This window comes from Ursus arctos, unplaced genomic scaffold, assembly GCF_023065955.2.
Source record: "Ursus arctos isolate Adak ecotype North America unplaced genomic scaffold, UrsArc2.0 scaffold_12, whole genome shotgun sequence".
NCBI lineage: Eukaryota > Metazoa > Chordata > Mammalia > Carnivora > Ursidae > Ursus > Ursus arctos.
The window spans coordinates 16,493,004-16,513,040 of NW_026622786.1; the positions used below are offsets into that span (position 1 = coordinate 16,493,004).

At 36.2% G+C, this 20,037-nt stretch overlaps 1 protein-coding gene across 9 annotated transcripts in view; it reads right to left on the reverse strand.

The window, feature by feature from the left end:
- GPSM2 (G protein signaling modulator 2) overlaps positions 1-20,037 on the reverse strand; it is a 102,340-nt gene that overhangs the window by 23,207 nt on the left and 59,096 nt on the right. For all 9 annotated transcript variants that reach the window (XM_048220203.2, XM_048220205.2, XM_048220204.2 and 6 more), the window contains 8 exons: positions 13,410-13,631; positions 12,882-13,017; positions 12,422-12,564; positions 11,525-11,648; positions 11,296-11,411; positions 8,578-8,733; positions 7,532-7,640; positions 6,510-6,639 (listed from right to left, as the gene is read on the reverse strand). In XM_048220203.2, the coding sequence (XP_048076160.1) occupies positions 6,510-6,639; positions 7,532-7,640; positions 8,578-8,733; positions 11,296-11,411; positions 11,525-11,648; positions 12,422-12,564; positions 12,882-13,017; positions 13,410-13,631 (1,136 nt within the window). The remainder of the gene's footprint in view (positions 1-6,509; positions 6,640-7,531; positions 7,641-8,577; positions 8,734-11,295; positions 11,412-11,524; positions 11,649-12,421; positions 12,565-12,881; positions 13,018-13,409; positions 13,632-20,037) is intronic.

Genomic DNA, 20,037 nt, shown 5'->3' on the forward strand with positions numbered 1-20,037 from the left:
CATACTGACTGGGGATGCAGGACTCTAAAGCCAGACCAGGCACTCACTCGTGGTATGACCTTGGGCAATTACCACTCTGTGACTCAGTTTTCATCTGTAAAGAACAGTACCTACCTCATAGCACTGTGTGATGGTAACTGCATCATTACCTATAAAGGGGTCAGTACACTGCCTGGTAAATAGTAAGCATTCAGCAAGTGTTAGCCATCATAATTATTATTGCTTTAATCCATCTTTCATATTTAAATCTGTAGTCCATCAAGATATTTATCTGAATATTAGTTCCCATATATGCAAGGAATAGAAGTATAGTCTCTATATTCCGTTCCACTGGTCTGTTTGTCTCTATGCCAATAGCACACTGTCATAATTACTGTCTGTAGAGAAAGCACTTATTTCTTGTTTTTCATCAGGAATGTTTTGGCTTTGACTTCTCAGACCATTTTTCTTTCATATACATTCATGAACAATCTCATCAATTTACATAAAAGAACTGTCATTATTTGCTTGGCAGTGCACTGAACGTGTATCAGCTTGGAGAAAACAGACATCCTCTACAATATTTAGTTTTCTGATGTGAGCAATTACTGAGAGACGTGTGCTAAAAAACTTCCCATTATGATTCCGGATTTTCCCATTTCTCCTTATAGCTTGGTCCGTCTGGCTTCATGTACGCACCGAAGCTTTGCTATTATTATTATGCTTACGAGGCAACACACAAATTTAAGGCTTTTATCTTCCAGGTGAACTGAATTGTTAACCACTGTAAAGTGACCTTCTTCATTTCTAACAAGATCTGTGCCTTAAAGTAGAAATATTAATATAGCTATACCAAATTTCTTTTGATTTGTTTTACCAGTGGTATATCTTTTTCTCTCCTTTTTACTTTCAGGCTTACTCTAGCCTTACATTTTAGATATTCCTCTTGCATTTAGTTGGATTTTATTCTTTTTCCAGTCTGATATTCCTGTCCTTTAAATGAAACATTTATATTTGATAGAGTTACTGATATATTTGGATATCTAGGCTATTTTCTCCTTTACTATGTTCATTGGTGAATTACACTAGTTGATTTTCTAATGTTCAATCCATTTGATTTCCTGTTTACTTAAATTCATTTGGTTTGCGAATATTTGGTTTAGAATTTCTGCATCTATATTTACGAGTAAAGACTGACTTGTAATTTATCTTTCTTATATTATTCTTGTCTAGTGTGGTTATCCAGATTACACTGTTCTCAGAAAGATAAAGTGTTCCTACTTTTCCGGTTATCTACAAAATTTTGTGGAAGGATGGAATCAATCTTCTTGAATGTTTGGTGGGTCTCATTTGTAAAATCACCTCAGCTGAGTATTTTCTCAGTGGGAAGATTTTATATTACTGATCAAATTTCTTAATTTTAAGCATTAGGGATGCCATTCACATTGCATCCTACCACTGGATTTTTTTTCTAGATTCAATTTTAGTAATTTGTCTTTCTAGAAATTGTCCATCTCTCCTAGGTTTTCAAATATTTTGTCATTAATTATTCAGGATAATCTGTTAATCTTTTTATTCTCTACTGCACCTATATTACCTCCCCTTCTTTCACTCAAAAAAAAAAAAAATCTTGCTGTAGTTTCGTTTATCTTTTTAAAGAACCAAATTTGTAGTTTTCAAGAGTCTCTCTATGGAATCTTTTTTTAATTTCATTAACTTCTGTTACTAATATTTGCCTTCTACTTTCTTTTGAGTTTTTTACTTTTTTAAAAGCTAGATGATTCAACTCACTTTCAGCCTTTTTACTTCTTAATTATAATGTAAATTTTGTTCTAAGAACCAGTGTAAGTCCTATCCCACAACACGGAATTAAAGTCCTTGGCTATTTTCTACTTTTATTTACCATTTCTTCTCCAGCCCATAACTTAATTAGAAATGCGTGTGAAAGTTTTCAAATGAGTATGTTTTCTACATTATCTTCTTGTTAATTTCTAGTTTAATTGCATTATGTTCAGAGCATGAAATATTATGTGATACAGATTCTTTCAAGTTTGTTGAGATTTGCTTTATTGGCTTATAGCATGTGGTCAAATTTTCCCAAGTGTTTAATGAATGCTTTAAAAGAATTTGAATTGTTTAGTTGCTAGGTGCAATATTCTATATGTCCATTAAATCAATGTTTTTCACTTAAAAAAAAAGATTTTTATTTATTTACTTGACAGAGAGTGAGCGAGAGGACAAGCAGGGGGAGCAGCAGGCAGGGGGAGCAGCAGGCAGACGGAGAGGGAGAAGAAGGCTCCCCTCTGAGCAGGGAGCCTGATGCGATGTGGGGCTCAATCCCAGAACCCTGAGATCATGACCTGAGGCGAAGGCAGACACTTAACCAACTGAGCCACCCAGGTGCCCCAATGTTTTTCACTTTTTAATAGTGACACATATTAAGAAACATTTGCATTACAACCTGACTACACATACACAAATATATAACAAATCTTCACACAACAGTACTTGCTCTTATTATGATGATAACCCATTAGTGTGTGGGTGCGCCCGCAAGTGCGCATAATGATAGTTGCAACCTCTGAAACTGATTTTACAACTCATTAATAGGTCAAACACACAATGTAAAAGATGCTTCATTAGATCCAGCCCATTAATTGTGCTTGTCAAATCCTCTATTACTGATATCTGACTCCTGATTGAGATTTACCTATCGGTTATTGAGAGGTAAATGTTAAAATCACATTAAGACAAATCTCAGATAAGACATATCTCAGATAAGACATAGACTCTGAAGCCAGACTGACTAGGTTTAACTCTCATTTTTACTACCTACGTAGGTAACCCTTGGGAAATCTACTTAACCTCTCCTGCCTCCATGTCCCCATCTATAAATTAGGGATAAAAGAAATTTACCTCCTAGAGATGTTAGGATTAAATGAGTTAAAACAGGAAAAGCATTTAAATCAGTCCCTGGCATATAGCAAGCACTAATATTACAAGCTATTATTTTCTTCAAATCTGCCTGATTGTTTTTGCTATTCCTTTGTTTCAATTTTGTTACTTCTATAAATTTTAACCATAGTTATTTTGTATTGTATCTGATAATTCCAACATCTGAAAAGATCTTGGTGATCTAATTTTGCTTTGTGTTTATTTTCTTACTCATGTTGGCTTGTTTCTTTATGTGTTTGGTAATTTTGTTGTCGTGAACCTTTATAGGCCTGGATTAAAGATGCTTTCCTCCAGAAAATATCTGGTCTTCTGCTAAGTCTCTAGGAGCATTTCTAACCCAAAAGCACTTCAGTGGATTGGGGTTTCTTACACTGTGCTGGCAGAATAAATCAAATTCCAAACCAGTATCATGGCAGGCTTATGAATTCAGATTCTTAAGGAACACTCCTTTTCTCTACCCTGAGCCACACCAGAAATAGATGTTTCCTTGCAGTTCCTTTAGCCAGCAGACTTTTCCTGGCACTGGAGATACAGCAATGAACAAAAGGAGCCAAAAAATACCTGTCTTCATGCAGCCACCATGAGCAAAGGGGGAGGGGTGGGAAGCGATGCTGAAGTAGGTCAAGATTACAGACGGCCTTTTAACCCCACTGACAACTGAGGAGTTGGTTCTGCGTGTGATGGGAGGTCACTGGAGGGTTTTGAAATGATGAATAACATGACATGGTTTACATTTTAAACGAGCACTCAGGCTGCTGTGTGAAAAAGTCAGTATGAGGGATCAAGAATGGAAGAGAAATAGTTGATAGGCTAGTACCCTACTGGGAAGTGTTGGTAGCTTGTACTAAGATTGTTGCAGTGTACATTGTAAGAGAGATCAGGTGTATATCTTGAAGGTAGGGTTTCTGATAGCTTGGATGTAGGAAGTGAGTGGAAGAAAGGGAACAAGGATGACCTATAGGTTTCTGGGCTGAACACTTAGATGAATGGTGGCAGATGGAGGGAGAACATGTGTGGGAAGAAAAAACAAGAGCTCTGTTCGGACATGTTAAGTTTAGATGCCAATTAGACATTCAAATGTTATATATGTGAATCTCAAACATAAGAGAAAAATTATGACTGAAAATATCAGTTTGAAAATCATCAGTATATAGAGGATATAAAAGCCAACCAACTGAATGAAATCATCTAGAGTTGTGCTGTTTGATATAGTAGCCACTAGTCAACATGTGGCTTTTAAATTTTTAATTAATGACAATTAATAATATTAAGAATTCATTTCCTCTTTTGTACTAGCCACACTGCAAGTGCTTAAGAGCCACATATAGCTAGAGGCTATTATACTAGACAGAATAGATATACAATATTTCCATCTTCGCGGAAAGTTCTATTAGAACCACTGATCTAGGGGGCACCTGGGTGGCTCAGTTAAATGTCTGCCTTTAGCTCAGGTCATGATCACAGGGTTCCTGGATCAGGCCCTGTGTCGGGCTCCCTACTCAGCAAGGAGTCTGCTTCTCTGCCTCTTCCCCTGGCTCATGCTCGCTCCCTTTCTCTGTCAAATAAATAAATAAATAAATAAAATCTTGGGACGCCTGGGTGGTTCAGTCAGTTAGGTGTCCACCTTCAGCTCAAGTCATGATCCCAAAGTCTTGGGATCGAGTCCCACATTGGGCTCCTTGCTCAGCAGGGAGCCTGCTTCTCCCTCTGCCTGCCACTCCCCCTGCTTGTGGCTCTCTCTTCTGACAAATAAACAAAATCTTTAAAAAAAAATTTAAAAAACCTCAAAATCTTAAAAACAAAGAAAAAGAAGCACTGATCTAGAGTATAGGATAAGATGAAAAAGTTAAAATCAGAAAGGAAGGAAGGATAGGATAGACAGAAAATAGGGAGGGAGAGAGGGGAGGAGGAAGGAAGAAGAGGTCCAAGAACTGATCTCTGGGCACTACAAATTTCAAGGATGGAAAGATGATGAGGAGAGAATAAAGAAGACTGAGAGTGGCCAGTGAGGTGAGAGCAAATCAGAAAAGGAGGGTAATCCTGGAAGCTAAATGAGGAAAGTATTTTGAGAAGAGAATGATCAGCAGTAGGAAATATTGCTGAGAAATCAAGTAACCTGACATCTGAAAACTGATCAATGATTTGGTAAAATGGAGATCACTGGTAACCTTGAAAAGGTTTCAGTTTCATGATGGAGCCAAAGCCCGAGTAGAGTGAGTTGAGCAGAGAACGGAAGGTGAAGAAGTATAGAAATTAACATTAATACTATTTTCAAGTTTTGTTATAAGTGGGAACAAAAAAATGGGTCTACAGTTAGAGGGGCCCATGAGAACAATAGTTTGTTAAAATATGAGAACTATTACAACATACCCTACTTGAAAATTAAGCACAGAGAAACTTTTCAGCCCATTATTCAGTTGCAAAGCACACGGTCCCATACATTGCCCATACTTCAGAATCTTTCACTAAATGTTCTTTCAAAGTCTTAATCAGATGACTAGCCGCTAATTTCTCTTCCTTCTTCCTTTCTTTATATGGGTTTAGAGAAGGAAACGAGAGATGAAAGCTCGATTTTTCACTGACTTTCAAGTTCAAAACATTAATCTGTATTGGTAACTTTTATCAGACTGAGAATATTTAAAGCTTCGGCCAGATCTGTAAAATGGATCACACACAATCACGTCTAGAGTATTAAAAAATGTGATTCTAATACTGTCCCTTTTTATTTCTTTAATCAGAAGTAGAATTTTGGGGACACCTGGTTGGTTCAGTCAGTAGAGCATGAGACTCTTGATCTCAGGGTCATGAGTTCAAGTCTCACATGGGGCATAAGGCTTACTTAAAAAAAAAAAAGTACAACTTTCTTCATGTAGAAACAGAGACATTCAAGTATGTCTTTCCCTGTAGCAATGTCAAACCAAAGCTTTCTGTAGGTGCTGACCTGAAGAAAATTTCCCAGGTTTTCTGAATTTTAAAAATATAGTAATAATACTAAGAGATCACCTCAGAAATTAAATGGGAGGGGCGCCTGGGTGGGTCAGCCGGTTAAGTGTCTGAGTCTCAATTTCAGCTCAGGTCATCACCTCAAGGTCGTGAAATGGAGCCCTGCATCAGGCACCACATTCAGTGTAGTCTGCTTGTCTCTCTCCCTCCCTCTGCGTGCTATTACCCACTCTCTCTCTCAAATAAATAAATAATAAAATGCTTAAAAAAAAAAAGAAAAATGGGAGAGCTAAACAAAAATCAAATATGTAAAAACATTTGAATTAAAAATAACCAAACAATATGTTTTAATTTTGTCATCTTCATATTTACGAATTTTTGAGAGAGCCTATAGAGAATTTAAATGCATTTTTACAAAAAAAATCATATCTTTACCATTCCCAAGTTCATGATAACAGCTAAAAATACTGTATTCTATATTGATAAATCAATAAGACTGCCATAAAGCAAAAAGGTATTATAAAAAGTTGAGCTTCCTATGTTACATATTCTCTCTGGATATATAAACATGTGATACATAATATAAATGCAATTGAAGATAAAGAAATTGGGTTTGAAGACCTATTACTTACCATGCAAACTGTTATCAATTTCAATATTTTCAGACATTATTGAATTATTTGTGCTGTAGCTCAGACCAAGAACCATTTGAAGATCTGAGAGATTTAGTCGTGCCGTTAGTTCACCACTCCTATCCCCAACCTACAACCACAAGAATTTTTATTTTAGAGTAGTATTTAAAGACAAAGAATGGTGAAGATTAGCTGAAAATGTTGTGAACTTAAAACTGGAAGGAAATATAGAGAAATGAAAACAGTTATATTAGAATGAAGAGACTGAATGAAATGGGTTTTTTCAATAATTGTTTTAAAGAAAAGGGAAATTTCTAAAATACGGCAATAGGAAAGCTAATTACATTGTATCAATTCATTCTCTAAATATTAGTTGCTTTTAATTTCTAAAATCATATTTAATAATATTGTATGTTATTCTGTGACACATTAACTTGGCATCACATGATTAAAATTTCCTTATTTTGTTTCCATTCCATAGTAATAGTTCCATTCCATAATAATAGTTAATATACATTAAGCCAGCACTAGACATTACACTAGGTGCTTTTATATACACTATCTCTAATTCTTACAATGATTGGCAAGGTAGATATTATTCTTCCCATTTTAAATGAGAGAAATGAGGCTCAGAATTTTCCAAGCTCAAATAGCCAGAAAGTGGCAGAACTGTAACAGGAACCAATCCTTGATTATAAAAACCATGTTTACAAAACAAAATATGTTTTTCTTTCTATACCATGCTATTTTTCCATGTAGAGACGGGGGGCATATTTTAGTAATCCTTCCATTCCGCCATGAGTGGCCTTAATTTCCTGTCTTCCCACATCTGGGCCAATGCAAACAGACCTCTGATCTGTATCTCAAAATGCTTTGTGCAGTTCTTATGCCAAGGGAATAACACAGTTAAATTTATTACCAGGTCATATAGGAGCAATCTAAAGAAATAATAGGGCTTCCCCACCCTGCCCTGCTAATTTGTGAATCATAAGAGCACAGATGGCAGTGTTTCAGTTTCGTACCTCTCTTGAAATTTCCAAGTGCTTTTCAGCAAAATGCATCGCTTGATCATGATTCCCTAGAGCAGTGTATGCATTTCCTAAGCTCCAACATGCTCTTCCTTCACCGATTCTACAAAACAGTTCAAAACTAACATGCAGTTATCTGAAAGAGAGCTGTGTGTGGAATAAAAGCTATCTACCAGTAATTAAAGGTATAAATAATGCTTTGGGTTTATTTGGTCTTTCATATAAGGAACATTCTATCTTAACACTAGAGACTTATTAGAATGCCCTGATAATACTGAACTCAGAGTCAGGTATTAAAATGGGAAATATTCCTTTAAAACATACAATTTATTATGAAATAATAAAATCTCAGGGATAGGTCTTCTAGTTAAACGACTCCATTTTCTTTCCATGATAGCCCAGGTAATCATTCAGTCCATGTTTGAATTCCACTGGGGAGAGAGAACTTACTAGAAGTAGCATACTTCATTTTGAACAACTACAGAGACGTTCTTCTTCATACTGAAGTAAAAATCTGTCTTCCTAAAGCAAACATCATAGACTAAATGCCTGCACAGATACACTGCTTTTTCATACAGTTTTTTTTTTAAATAGCCATCAACATTGAAAAATCAGAAGATTTCATATAAAACTCAAGACTTCCAGCTTCTCTTTAAAAAAGAGGAGTATAAGGACATAACAGATCCTCGGTCCTGCCTAGAAACAATGAGCTGGAGCTGAGGAACAGCTGTGTCCTTTACACTGGGCCTTACCTGTAAGTTGACCACAATTCCCACACTGATCTTGTCAGGAGAACTTCTGTAGGCAATTGAGTTTGTGACCTATTTACTATCTTGGTTCAAGGCTATATGGACCAGTCTAATCTTCTAAGACATGCTAGCCCTTCAAACAATACAGAGAGGAGGTGACTAAAACAGAAGAAATTCCTTGAAAAAGAATTAAAAAGAAAACAAAGGAAACAAAAACAAAGGAAAAACCCTAGGGATTCAATAATGCATCTATATTTTACTGTAATTATAGTAAAAAGGTGTATAACTTACCTATCGTTTAGCTCTTGAGCAATTGCTAAGTGCTTCAGATGATAATCAATGGCCTTTTCATAGTCTTGAAGCAAAGTATATGTGTTTCCAAGACTATAACAAGACTGGGCTTCGATGGCTCTGTCTTTAAGTTGTCGAGCCAACAGTAGTGTCTTCCTAAAAAAAGAAATGAATTCTTACACAATGATCATTTTTATTTTTGGCTATAATAATCATAAAATAAAGCTCTCATTTTTCCTCTTGCCTTTAAAGTAAATCTATTTTACAGTTTAATATCCCATACTTTCTCCATTACTTTTAGACAAAATGAAAAGATGTCTTAGAAACAAAAAACCAAATCCAGACTTTAAGAATAAATTTGAGAGTCCTATTAATTCTTCAGAAAGGAATATGGACATATGAGATCAACTACCTCTACAGATTATATAATATAGTATTTTTAACATTAAAAAAAAAGACTGTCCCAGTTGTAGTAGCGATAACTTAGAATTTTGTCCACATAACCTCTCTTTGCAATCATACTGTTGTCTTTGCATTTTGTCAAAACTTAAAATACTTAGTTAAAATTCTAATGTATAGATTATTAGTCACCGATTCATGAAAAATATTAAATACCATATTTAAACATTAACCAAATTCTACCTAATACTCACTGAATCGTCAATGAGAAGCTGGTGTAGCAGTTAAGAGTGTGGACCCTAGGTCCAAACTGGGTTCAAATCCCAACTTTGCCAATTAATAGCTCTGTAATGGGGCAAGTCACTCAACCTCTCTCTGTTTCTTCATATGTAAAGTACGGAAAACACCTCACAGGATTTTGTGAGGATTAAATGAATTAGTATGCATGAAGTGCTTAGGATAGCATCTTGTTCACAGTAGATGCTAATAAATGTTAATACTGTTCTGTTATTATTATCAGCGCTTAATCCTACAGATGTTGTAGATCCAATAACTTAAATGACTCCTATAATTTCTGCCAAATAATACAAATATTTCATATGATTTATAATTATATGAAAAAAATATAATAATATGATAACTTTAAGCAAAAAAACCTAAAATTACATATTTAATGATAATACCTTCAAAGCTGTCACCTTGGGAGACTATACATTTATTCTAACACTGCCTCCGCTCAAAAATTTTTGGAAGACTTTTGGATTTGCTTTCAGATCCTGGGGTATCTTTCTGGCACACCATTATTCTTTTGAGGGTACAGTTAATTTGTTAATGTTCAGAAGTCCTTCTGGAACCAAATTCAATTGCTAAAGTAGGTTTACCAAACTACTGCTTTCTATCCTGAAGGATATAGATTTAAAATGTTAAGACAGGGGCGCCTGTGTGGCTCAGTTAGTTAAGTGTCTGCCTTGAGCTTGGGTCGTGATCCTGGGGTCCTGGGATCGAGTCCTGCATCGGGCTCCCTGCTCCGCGGGGAGTCTGCTTCTCCCTCTGCCTCTGTCTCTCATGAATAAATAAAATTTTTAAAAAAATCTTTAAAATGTTAAGACAGTCTTCTTGTGTGGTCCTGAAAACAATTCTAAAGGAGACTTTTCTCTGAGTTCTAGCCTACTTATGGAGTGGGCAGCGGGAGAAAGTTTCATTACTTTAGACTCATGCTTTTTAGTCAAATAGTCACTTCCACTTTATTACAGAACTTTTCAGTATTTTAATACAAGTAGATCATTTAAATTAAGACATTTCTATGTCTTTTGCTTTAAAATATAAGAAACTTTTCTATTTAAAATCAAAATACATACTCCTTATATAGTAATATATTTTATTTGAGAGGATATTTCATATTTAACTAACCGACCAACAAATATTAAGCATTGGTCAATGTTTAGAGCAGGATGGGATGACATTCTAGTTTTTTAGATGGACCTAAAGCAATCTTACCTCTTTTTTAGATGACAAACTATCCAAAACTCTCTCACATTGGATTCTTTAACAATAAAATACAAATCAATCACTGTATCTGTGGTTCAAACTGGCTTCTGCCTAAGGTTTGCATGGGCATTCAATCCCCAGTAATTAGAGAAAATTCCAAACTAGAAAGCATTGACTAGACAATCTCAAACAGTCTACACTTTGCTACTGCCCATGTTTCAAGTCTATTGATAGATCAGAAAGACGCTGCCCAGAAGAAGCTGGATTTGTCAACTCCTCAGGTAAGTGAATGGGGCCTCAGCTTAGAGTGAGGATCAAAGATGGGCAGAGGAGAGTGGGAGAACTGCTCAACAAGGGGGTGCGACAGTGAGGAAAAAAATTCAGTGATCACTGGTGAAAACTAGGCCATATTTTTGTTATCAGGCTTTCTTGTTGCTTTTCATCACATAACTGGGTAAAAAACAAACAAATATACATACCACACATACTAAACAGGTTTCAAAGACTTTAAAAGTTTAGAATTTCACTTAAAAACAGTTAGTTTTAAAGATAAAAATTAACAAAAATACTAAGGAGTCATACCACTGCCATTAAATCTAAAGTACAATATCAGGTCCTATGCAAAGTAAGTGTTGAATTTATTCAATCTTCACAACATTACCAAAAGCAAGGAATTGACATTACCCATTACAGATGAAGAAAGTGAGGCTTAGAAGCACAAGGTCCTGCTGCTAGTACATGCAAAAAGCAGGTTTTAAACCCAAAGTCTATCATTTAATAGGACTGCATAACTACTCATTTTACATTTATCTACAGAAATATTAGACTAACTTGTAGTATTCAGAGGCAGTTTCAAATTCACCAAGAAATATATATGCATTTCCAAGGTTGCTATATGCTCTTCTTTCAGCTGCTTTATCTCCAAATTCTTTTGCAATAAGGAGACGCTGAAACAGAAAATTCTAATTAGATATAGCTATAATAAAACTAAAGAATAATCTAATCACTGTTCAAAACACTGATGGAGAAAATGATCTGGCTCCAAAGCCTTGCACTATACCTGCTCATGAGCTATGACCGCATCCCTGAAGTTGCCAAGGAGGTAATGTGTGTTTCCAAGATTTCCAAAGGCACGTCCTTGGGCTGCTCGATCACCCAAAGCAGTCACTAGTGATAGGTTTTCCCTAAACAATAACAAAAGTTGTGAAAAAATAAGTTTGAGAAAAAAATGTATTGATTTGATTTATAAATCAAATTCTTTTTATCAAAAAAATTTTAAATAAGCTTAGAGCCATAATAGGCCACATTTTAAAGCTGTATCTTTGAAAGGGGTGCCAGGGGGGCTCATTAGTTGAGTGTCCCACTCTTGATTTCGGCTCATGTCACGATCTCAGGGTCGTGAGATCGAGTCCCATGTCTGGTTCTGTGATCAGCAGGACGTCTGCTTGAGATTCTTTTTTCCTATCCCTCTGCCCCTCCCTCGAGCTCACGAGCACACACACACTCTCTCTCTCTAAATAAATAAAATCTTAAAAAAAAATATATCTATGATGGAGGGTGATTATAGTAAATAACCGGGAACACTTTACTGAATCATTCAGGCAGGTTTCTGTCCAAAGCCAAGAATGGAGTCAATCTTGGAACCCGTACAGCTAAAAAGTCCTATGAAATTCTAATAAGAGACTAAATTTACTTCACATAACTTAGGCTAATGATTGATATTTCTTGTTTTTGCCACTAAGTGGCACTGGTTAACAGTTTAAAGGAAAGCTTGCCTGGGGAGGGGATTATTACTGAACTAACACTACAACAGTCAGCAGGAATTTGATGGTTTATTTTTACTTGCTAGTCCATAATTCTAAAACCTCTGCCAAACTTAAAAATGTATTACTGGATAAAGAATGTAGAGTAGATCCAAGGCTTAGGTGGGCCACAGGACTGCATTGGTGCTACTTACTCATAATAATCCACAGCTGCCTGCAGAGCATTTCTCACTTCTTCTGGAAATTCTCCTATGTCCTGAGGACCAGGGCAGCCAAAACTTTTCCCTTTGGCGTGATACACATTTCCAAGATTGTAAAGTGCTCTTGCTTCACCCACCTAGATAAAGATACCAGCAAAATTCACATTTTGGAATCAGAAGCTAGGTATCCTAATGCTGATCACATATTTATTTATAATATCCTTGATGGTCAAGAAAAAGAAATGTTTACATTGGCCATCCACAGAGAACCAAACAAATGATTACTTATGAAAGAAGAATGTGTTATTTTTCTCTATTTTAAATTTTTTATTTTTTCTATGGATTTTTTTTTTGGGTATTAACTTTTAGTAAACCATAGAATAATTAAATGGGATTAAAACACAAAGCAATTTCAATGAAAACATTTGGCCTGCCATCTAACGTTCCTTATTACCTTGTCATTAAGCTCTCTAGAAATATCTAGATGTCGCTGACAACAAACTACAGCTTCATCAAAATTCCCAAGAACTTTTAAGGTGTTTCCCAGATTACCACTAGCTTTGGCTTCCCCCAGCTGGTCTCCAATAGTCCTGGAAGAAAAAAAAAGCGAAAAAAAAAAAAAAAAAAAAGGCAAGTGGTGTTAAAAATAAAGGAGCCAGAGTATAGTTTTTCCCAGAAGACAACTGACATGCTTTAGGTAAGAAGGACCTATTAGCCTCGAAACCCACTTTAAATAAAAATTTAAAACTGACATTTCTGTATTTAAATTTAATTAATTTTCATTCATTTAATTAAACTCTAGGGTCATTTCACTACTATTAATTCATTTAATTAAACTGTGATCAGCCTGAAGATTAGTTTTAAAATGCAACGCTACTGAATTAGAACTCACTAAAGTGTATTAAGTTCGTTTTTTTAATTGAATGAAAATATTTTTTTAAGGTACATTTAGGGAGAAAGAATATTAAAAAGCTTAAATTACCTTGCAAGAGTTAAATCATGATGATGATATTCTAATGCTTTGGCATAATCATGCAAATAGAAATAAGCATTGCCCAGCTGGCTGTATATAGCACTAAGTGTTTTCAGGTCTTCAGTTCCAACTTGAACTGCAGCTTCAAAGAATGACACACCAGCACGGCAGTCTCCTGATTTACACAGACGTTCCCCTTCCAAGGCCAGTTCCAGGCAAGAAGCTTCCATTCTATAAAATTATATAGGACAGACATTTACAACATTATAACTGCACCACGGTATTTTTAACTTCAGGTAATATAATTTTGATGTTGACTGTGGCTACTCTTGCTCAGAAAAGCTGCCTCTATAATTGAAGTAGATATACATTATTGATAAAACAGTAAACTGTTATTTATAGCATGAGCTAATTTGCCTAACTGAACATCTCTGAGCCTCAGAGGTCTTTTATTATAAAGGATAGCTAGATATCTCTATATGGAGCCCATTTCAATTGGCCCATCCAGAGCAACCCACTTTACCAATGACAGAAACTAGTGTTTCCTAAAGTATTCTGAGTTGTGGCAGTCTTACGGACTTCCTGAGAGTTTGGGGAGAAAACAGGTACCTGGGGAAGGTGAAGGCCTATAATTCATACCCTTCTCTATCCACATATCGACGTGATCTACTGACCTGTCCATCAACCCCTCCCACTACCATCTACACCTCTTTCTCTGTCTCATACACTCTACAGACACACACTCCTTCCTGTTCTCACATGATCATCTATACCTCAGGAAAAAAGAGCAGAATATTTTGAACTAGAAGGCACAGTTCTGTAAGAGAACTAAGTGTCAAGAAACTTTATCTTAGAAAGTAAAAACTTAAAGATTTGCAGAAATTCTAATTCTCAAAGTCTGTCACTGGAGTTTTAAAACCCAGAATTAAGTTACTATAAATCTATGTAGGAGAAAAAGCACTGACACTTCAGGTTCTAATCTTAGACTTTAGTAGGTGCCTTTCACCAAAGTTGCCACTGTGTTTCTTCAACATTTTTATGATCTCTGCCATGTCTGCGTATTACCTAAATATTCACTTAAATGTGGTTCTATAGTTTGGCAAATATCTTTGAAATTGGCACATATCCTTAAAAAAAAAAACCCAAAAACTCTAGCTTCATCCAAAGCAGTATCCACAGAACTGTGAGTTTGATGTGATCCTTATGTTTATTTTCTAATGCACATTAAGACAAATACGTAAGTAAAATAAAAAAGTAAAATTACCTTGTGTAATACGACTGGTACACATACCACCCTTTAGAAAACCCTGGTTGAGCTTATCATGCATTTTAATTTTGTGAACAACACGAACTTCCTCCTTACTAGAATTAGCCTTAAGCAACTCTAATGGAGCAGTAATCCTTAATCCTGGCTGCACAACAGCAGAGTTCCCGTGGAGTGTTTTTAAAACTCTCAATGTAGGGCACCTGGGTGGTGCAGCGGGGTTGTGCGTCCAACTCTTGGTTTCGCCTCAGGTGATGATCTCAGTGTTGTGATCTCCGAGTCATGAGATCAAGCCCCGTGTCAGGCTCTACACTCAGTGTGGAGTCTGCTTAAGACTCTCTCCCCCTCTCCCTCTGCCCTTCCCACCCCCCACTCTCTATAATAAATATATCACAATCTAAATCAATCAATCAATCAATCAATCAATCTCTCCGTGCTGGCTCTCTGGGAATGGGGTCTGGCTCGCAGTATTTTTTAAATAACCCCAGGTAATTCCAACATACAAGCCAGAGTTGAGAATCACTGCTTTAACAGGAAATGTGAATTAAACCACCACCCACCCTAAATTCATTCAAACACAATTATACTTTTGTATTTCTGGTAGCTAGTCAATTAATATGTTTCTTCAGATGCTGTCTTTTGGCCTATACAATGTCAAGGTTCCTTAAAGCCATAAATTAAAACGGAATTGCCTAAGTAGAAAACAAATCTGATAAGCCTAAGAGGAAAGTCTGGTCTAAGATTAACAGAGCCAATTGCAAAGGTTCAAAGCAGACTTTAAGTTCAGGATAAATAGATTTATGTAGTCATCTCTGATATGTAATTTTCAAGTTTTACATGCAGGTATCTTTTTTGGCGAAAGGATACTGTCTATTCATAGACTAGTGATTTCACCATCACTTTATGGATTTAGGCAAAATAATGCAAGGAAACCTCTATTTAACATTTTGCTTCAACATTAGACCAAATCAATTAGATACAAAGACGGAAGATCTTAAGTACATGGAAAAATTAATCAGTTAAATCAGAAAATGTAAATTGCTATATTTATATTTCTTCATGTCATTTCAAATTAATAAAACCAATTTTTGTCCTTCACAAGTAAAAACTGCCCTTTAGAACTGTATTTCTGAAAAATCAGAGACTTCATAAAGAAAAAGATTATTTTTGGTTAAGGTTTTATAAGGTTACCCAACACCTCCATCTTTTGCTAGATGAGCTACTGAAACGAGGTGTCTATTTATCTGAATACCAAAACCACTGAACTTTCAAGAGTTACCATAGGAAAAAAATTGGAAAATGTATTTTTACATTAAAATGTATTACTTTTTCTAGTAATTTTTTTTTTTTTTATCTTTTAGAAGATTTTATTTATTTGAGTGAGAGAGAGAGAGTGTGTGTGCATGAGCACAAGTGGAGGGAGGCAGAGGGAGAAGCAGATTCTCCACTGAGCAGGGAGCCCAATGTGGGACTCGATCCCAGAACCCTGGGATCATGACCTGAGCCGAAGGCAGACGCTCAACCAACTGAGCCACCCAAGTGCCCCTCTATTAAGAATTTTTAATTTAAGCATGATTCCAATTATGTAAATTATATATTGAGCAATTTCACTGCTAGGAATTGATATTAAAGCTATATTACACAAATTCAAAAAATATATGTGAAAGGATGTTCACAGCAGCAAAAAAGCCCACGCAATTTAAATGTCCATCAATAGAATATTAGTTAAAAGAAAATTATATGCCACGGTACAATGGAATACTAATGATCGTATTCACTGAGGGAGAGGTAAAGAAATAGTTACACACAGCAGCACCATCTGTTCAGGATGGGTAGCTGGCTGGCCAGGAAATCAGAGATAAGGCAGAACTGGCTATTCAGATATAAAACATGTAAAAATTGGAAATTTGGAAATTTACATGTTTTCTATATCCATATAAACCAGAGAAATGTCTTCTTCAAATAAATACCTTCACCACAAATATTTGACTTTCTGGATTGAAGCTTACACAATATAATGGAACCATCAAACCAAATGATATTTGTATATAATATTAATTTAGCTATAGACTGGTGTCATAAGAGCTACAAAATTTTAATAAAGCATTTTTTATTTTATTATTTATTTATTTATTTGACACAGAGAGAGACAGAGAGCACGCGCGCACCAGTAGGGGGAGCAGGAGAGGAAGAAGCAGACTCCTTGCTGAGCTGGGAGCCTGATGCAAGACTCCATTCTAGGACCCTGAGATCATGACCTGAGTGGAAGGCAGATGCCCAACCGACTGAGCCACCCAGGTGCCCCCTTAAAAAGGGATTTTATTTTATTTTATTTTTTTAAAGATTTTATTTATTCATTCGACAGAGAGAGACAGCCAGCGAGAGAGGGAACACAAGCAGGGGGAGTGGGAGAGGAAGAAGCAGGCTCCCAGGGGAAGACCATGATGTGGGGCTCAATCCCAGAATGCCGGGATCACGCCCTGAGCCGAAGGCAGACGCTTAATGACTAAGCCACCCAGGCGCCCCTAAAAAGGCATTTTATGGCTAACAGACACATGAAAAAATGTTCTAAATCACTAGCCATCAGGGAAATTCAAATCAAAACCACACTAAGATACCACCTTATGCCAGTTAGAATGGCAAAAATTGACAAGGCAGGAAACAACAATTGCTGGAGAGGATGTGGAGAAAGGGGATCCCTCCTACATTGTTGGTGGGAATGCAGGTTGGTGCAGCCACTCTGGAAAACAGTGTGGAGGTCCCTTAAAAAGTTAAAAATTGAGCTACCCTATGACCCAGCCATTGCACTACTGGGTATTTACCCCAAAGATCCAGACGTAGTGAAGAGAAGGGCCATTTGCACCCCAATGTTCATAGCAGCATTGTCCACAATAGCCAAATCGTGGAAGGAACTGAGATGCCCTTCAACAGATGACTGGATTAAGAAGATGTGGTCCATTTATACAATGGAATATTACTCAGCCATCAGAAAGAACGATTACGCAACATTTGCTGCAACACGGACGGCACTGGAGGAGATAATGCTAAGTGAAATAAGTCAAGCAGAGAAAGACAATTATTATATGATTTCTCTCATCTATGGAACATAAGAACTGGGAAGATCGGTAGGGGAAGAAAAGGATAAAGAAAGGGGGGGTGATCAGAAGGGGGAATGAAGCATGAGAGACTATGGACTATGAGAAACAAACTGGGGGCCTCAGAGGGGAGGGGGGGTGGCGGAATGGGATAGACTGGTGATGGGTGGTAAGGAGGGCACGTATTGCATGGTGCACTGGGTGTTATACGCAACTAATGAATCATCGAACTTTACATCGGAAACCGGGGATGTACTGTATGGTGACTAACATAATATAATAAAAAAACATAAAAAATAAAAAATTAAAAAATAAAAAGGCATTGTATGTTATAATAAAAAAACATAAAAAATAAAAAATAAAAAAATAAAAAGGCATTGTAGATAATTTTCATTAGACGGAGTGACAGCAAACCGGAACCCTGCTGGCTACTCAGCTGTCTCTGAAGTCCATGAAGTAAGAATGTCCTATGAGGGAAACTACCTTAGAAAAGTTATTTCAGGGGTGCCGGGTGGCTCAGTCGTTGGGCGTCTACCTTTGGCTCAGGGCGTGATCCCAGAGTTCTGGGGTCGAGCCACACATCGGGCTCCCTGCTCCGCTGGGAGCCTGCTCCTTCCTCTCCCGCTCTCCCTGCTTGTGTTCCCTCTCTCGCTGGCTGTCCCTCTCTCTGTTGAATGAATGAACGAACGAACCAGCAAACCAACGAACAAATAAATAAATAAGAAAAGTTATTTCAGTAACTAATTCCCAAAATAAAGTCCAAAACTCTCTAGTTTATGACTAATTCTAAGAAATATTGTGGCTCTGGTATAGTTTTATTAGAAAAGAAGTTAATATTCTGGCAAAATCTCCAACACCTCAATCTAAATATATCTAACTGCAAAGTAGTCAAGGCAGGTTGGTTTATAAATTTTTTAGAAGATCATTAAATAGTAAGAGAGAAAGTAATTTCATACCTCTTTGTCTCTATGAGAGAATAGAATTACTTCATTTGTTTACCAGCTGGGTTGGAAACAAAGAACATACCCAGAGTAGAAGACAAAACTGGGAAAATATACATCCCACATACGAAGTTTCTTTTTCTTCCCAATGGCCTATCTAGTTGTATAATCAAAGAAAGCACACTCCTAATAGCTATAAATAAACACAGTACTACTATCCTTAACTGAAATGTTTTTGTTTTTGCTAACAGGCCATTATAGCCACAATTCCTCATTTTTTGCACAAACTCATGTCATTTCAACTTGATTTTTATATTTCATTATTTACTTTCCTTCCACACTAGATTTTTTTCCCTTTACCTTAATTTTGGTTTCTTGTGTTCATAGTATACCCGTGAAAGCAAAAGAGGATTAAAACCTCAATGCTACATCATTCTAAAAGATTTAATACAGATTATGTTCAAATCGAATCCTCCCCTCAAAGGGTTTACATACGATTTAAGAATAAATGATGGGATTGAGGACTCAAGATTGAAAACAACAGTGCTCTGCATCTTCTCCACTGTGCTGTCTTCTGCGGCTGTCAAATCTCCTACAGACCTTAGCTCCCTCCACCTTCTACAGGTTCTAATTGAGCATGGATCTTTTCCATTATCAATCCTGCCCCCACAAACAATTTTCATCCATTCAATTTACCACATATATCTAGAGTTATTCTAGCTTACTTTGTGAAAGAGAAAAGTAGTGTAAATTTATCTTGATTTAGATTTGAATTTTGATTGGTAACTTAGTTTTAAAAGTGATTTTACTATATATTATATCAAATTTAACTCTCAAAATAACCCTCTTCAATAGGTATTCTTACAGAGGAGGAAAATGATGCTCCGACAGGTTGAACGACCTATTAATAAGATCATGGGACTGCAAAGCTGAGAAATGAAATCCTATCTTTGTCTCCAAACCCAACGCTATTTCCACCATTCCACAGTACCTCAAACTATTCTTGAGGAAAGAATATTAACCACATTTACCTAGCAAAATTGAAGAATTCAACACCAAAACTGTATTCCTTTACAACTTGTGTGCAATGGTCTAATTTTTACAATATGAAAGTACTGAAGTGTTTATTATTCATAGAAACAAGTATAAACAAAGCAATTTCTCAAAGAAATACAAAACTAGAGAACTAGTTTGATAATGAACCTGATATACCCATCTTTCAACGTCAACACTACCAATATAAAATATTGTCAGTATGTTTCACCTCTACTTCCATCCTCATTCTCCAACCTCAGATTCTTTTGAAGTACATTCCAGAAAGCATAAAATTTCTCTTG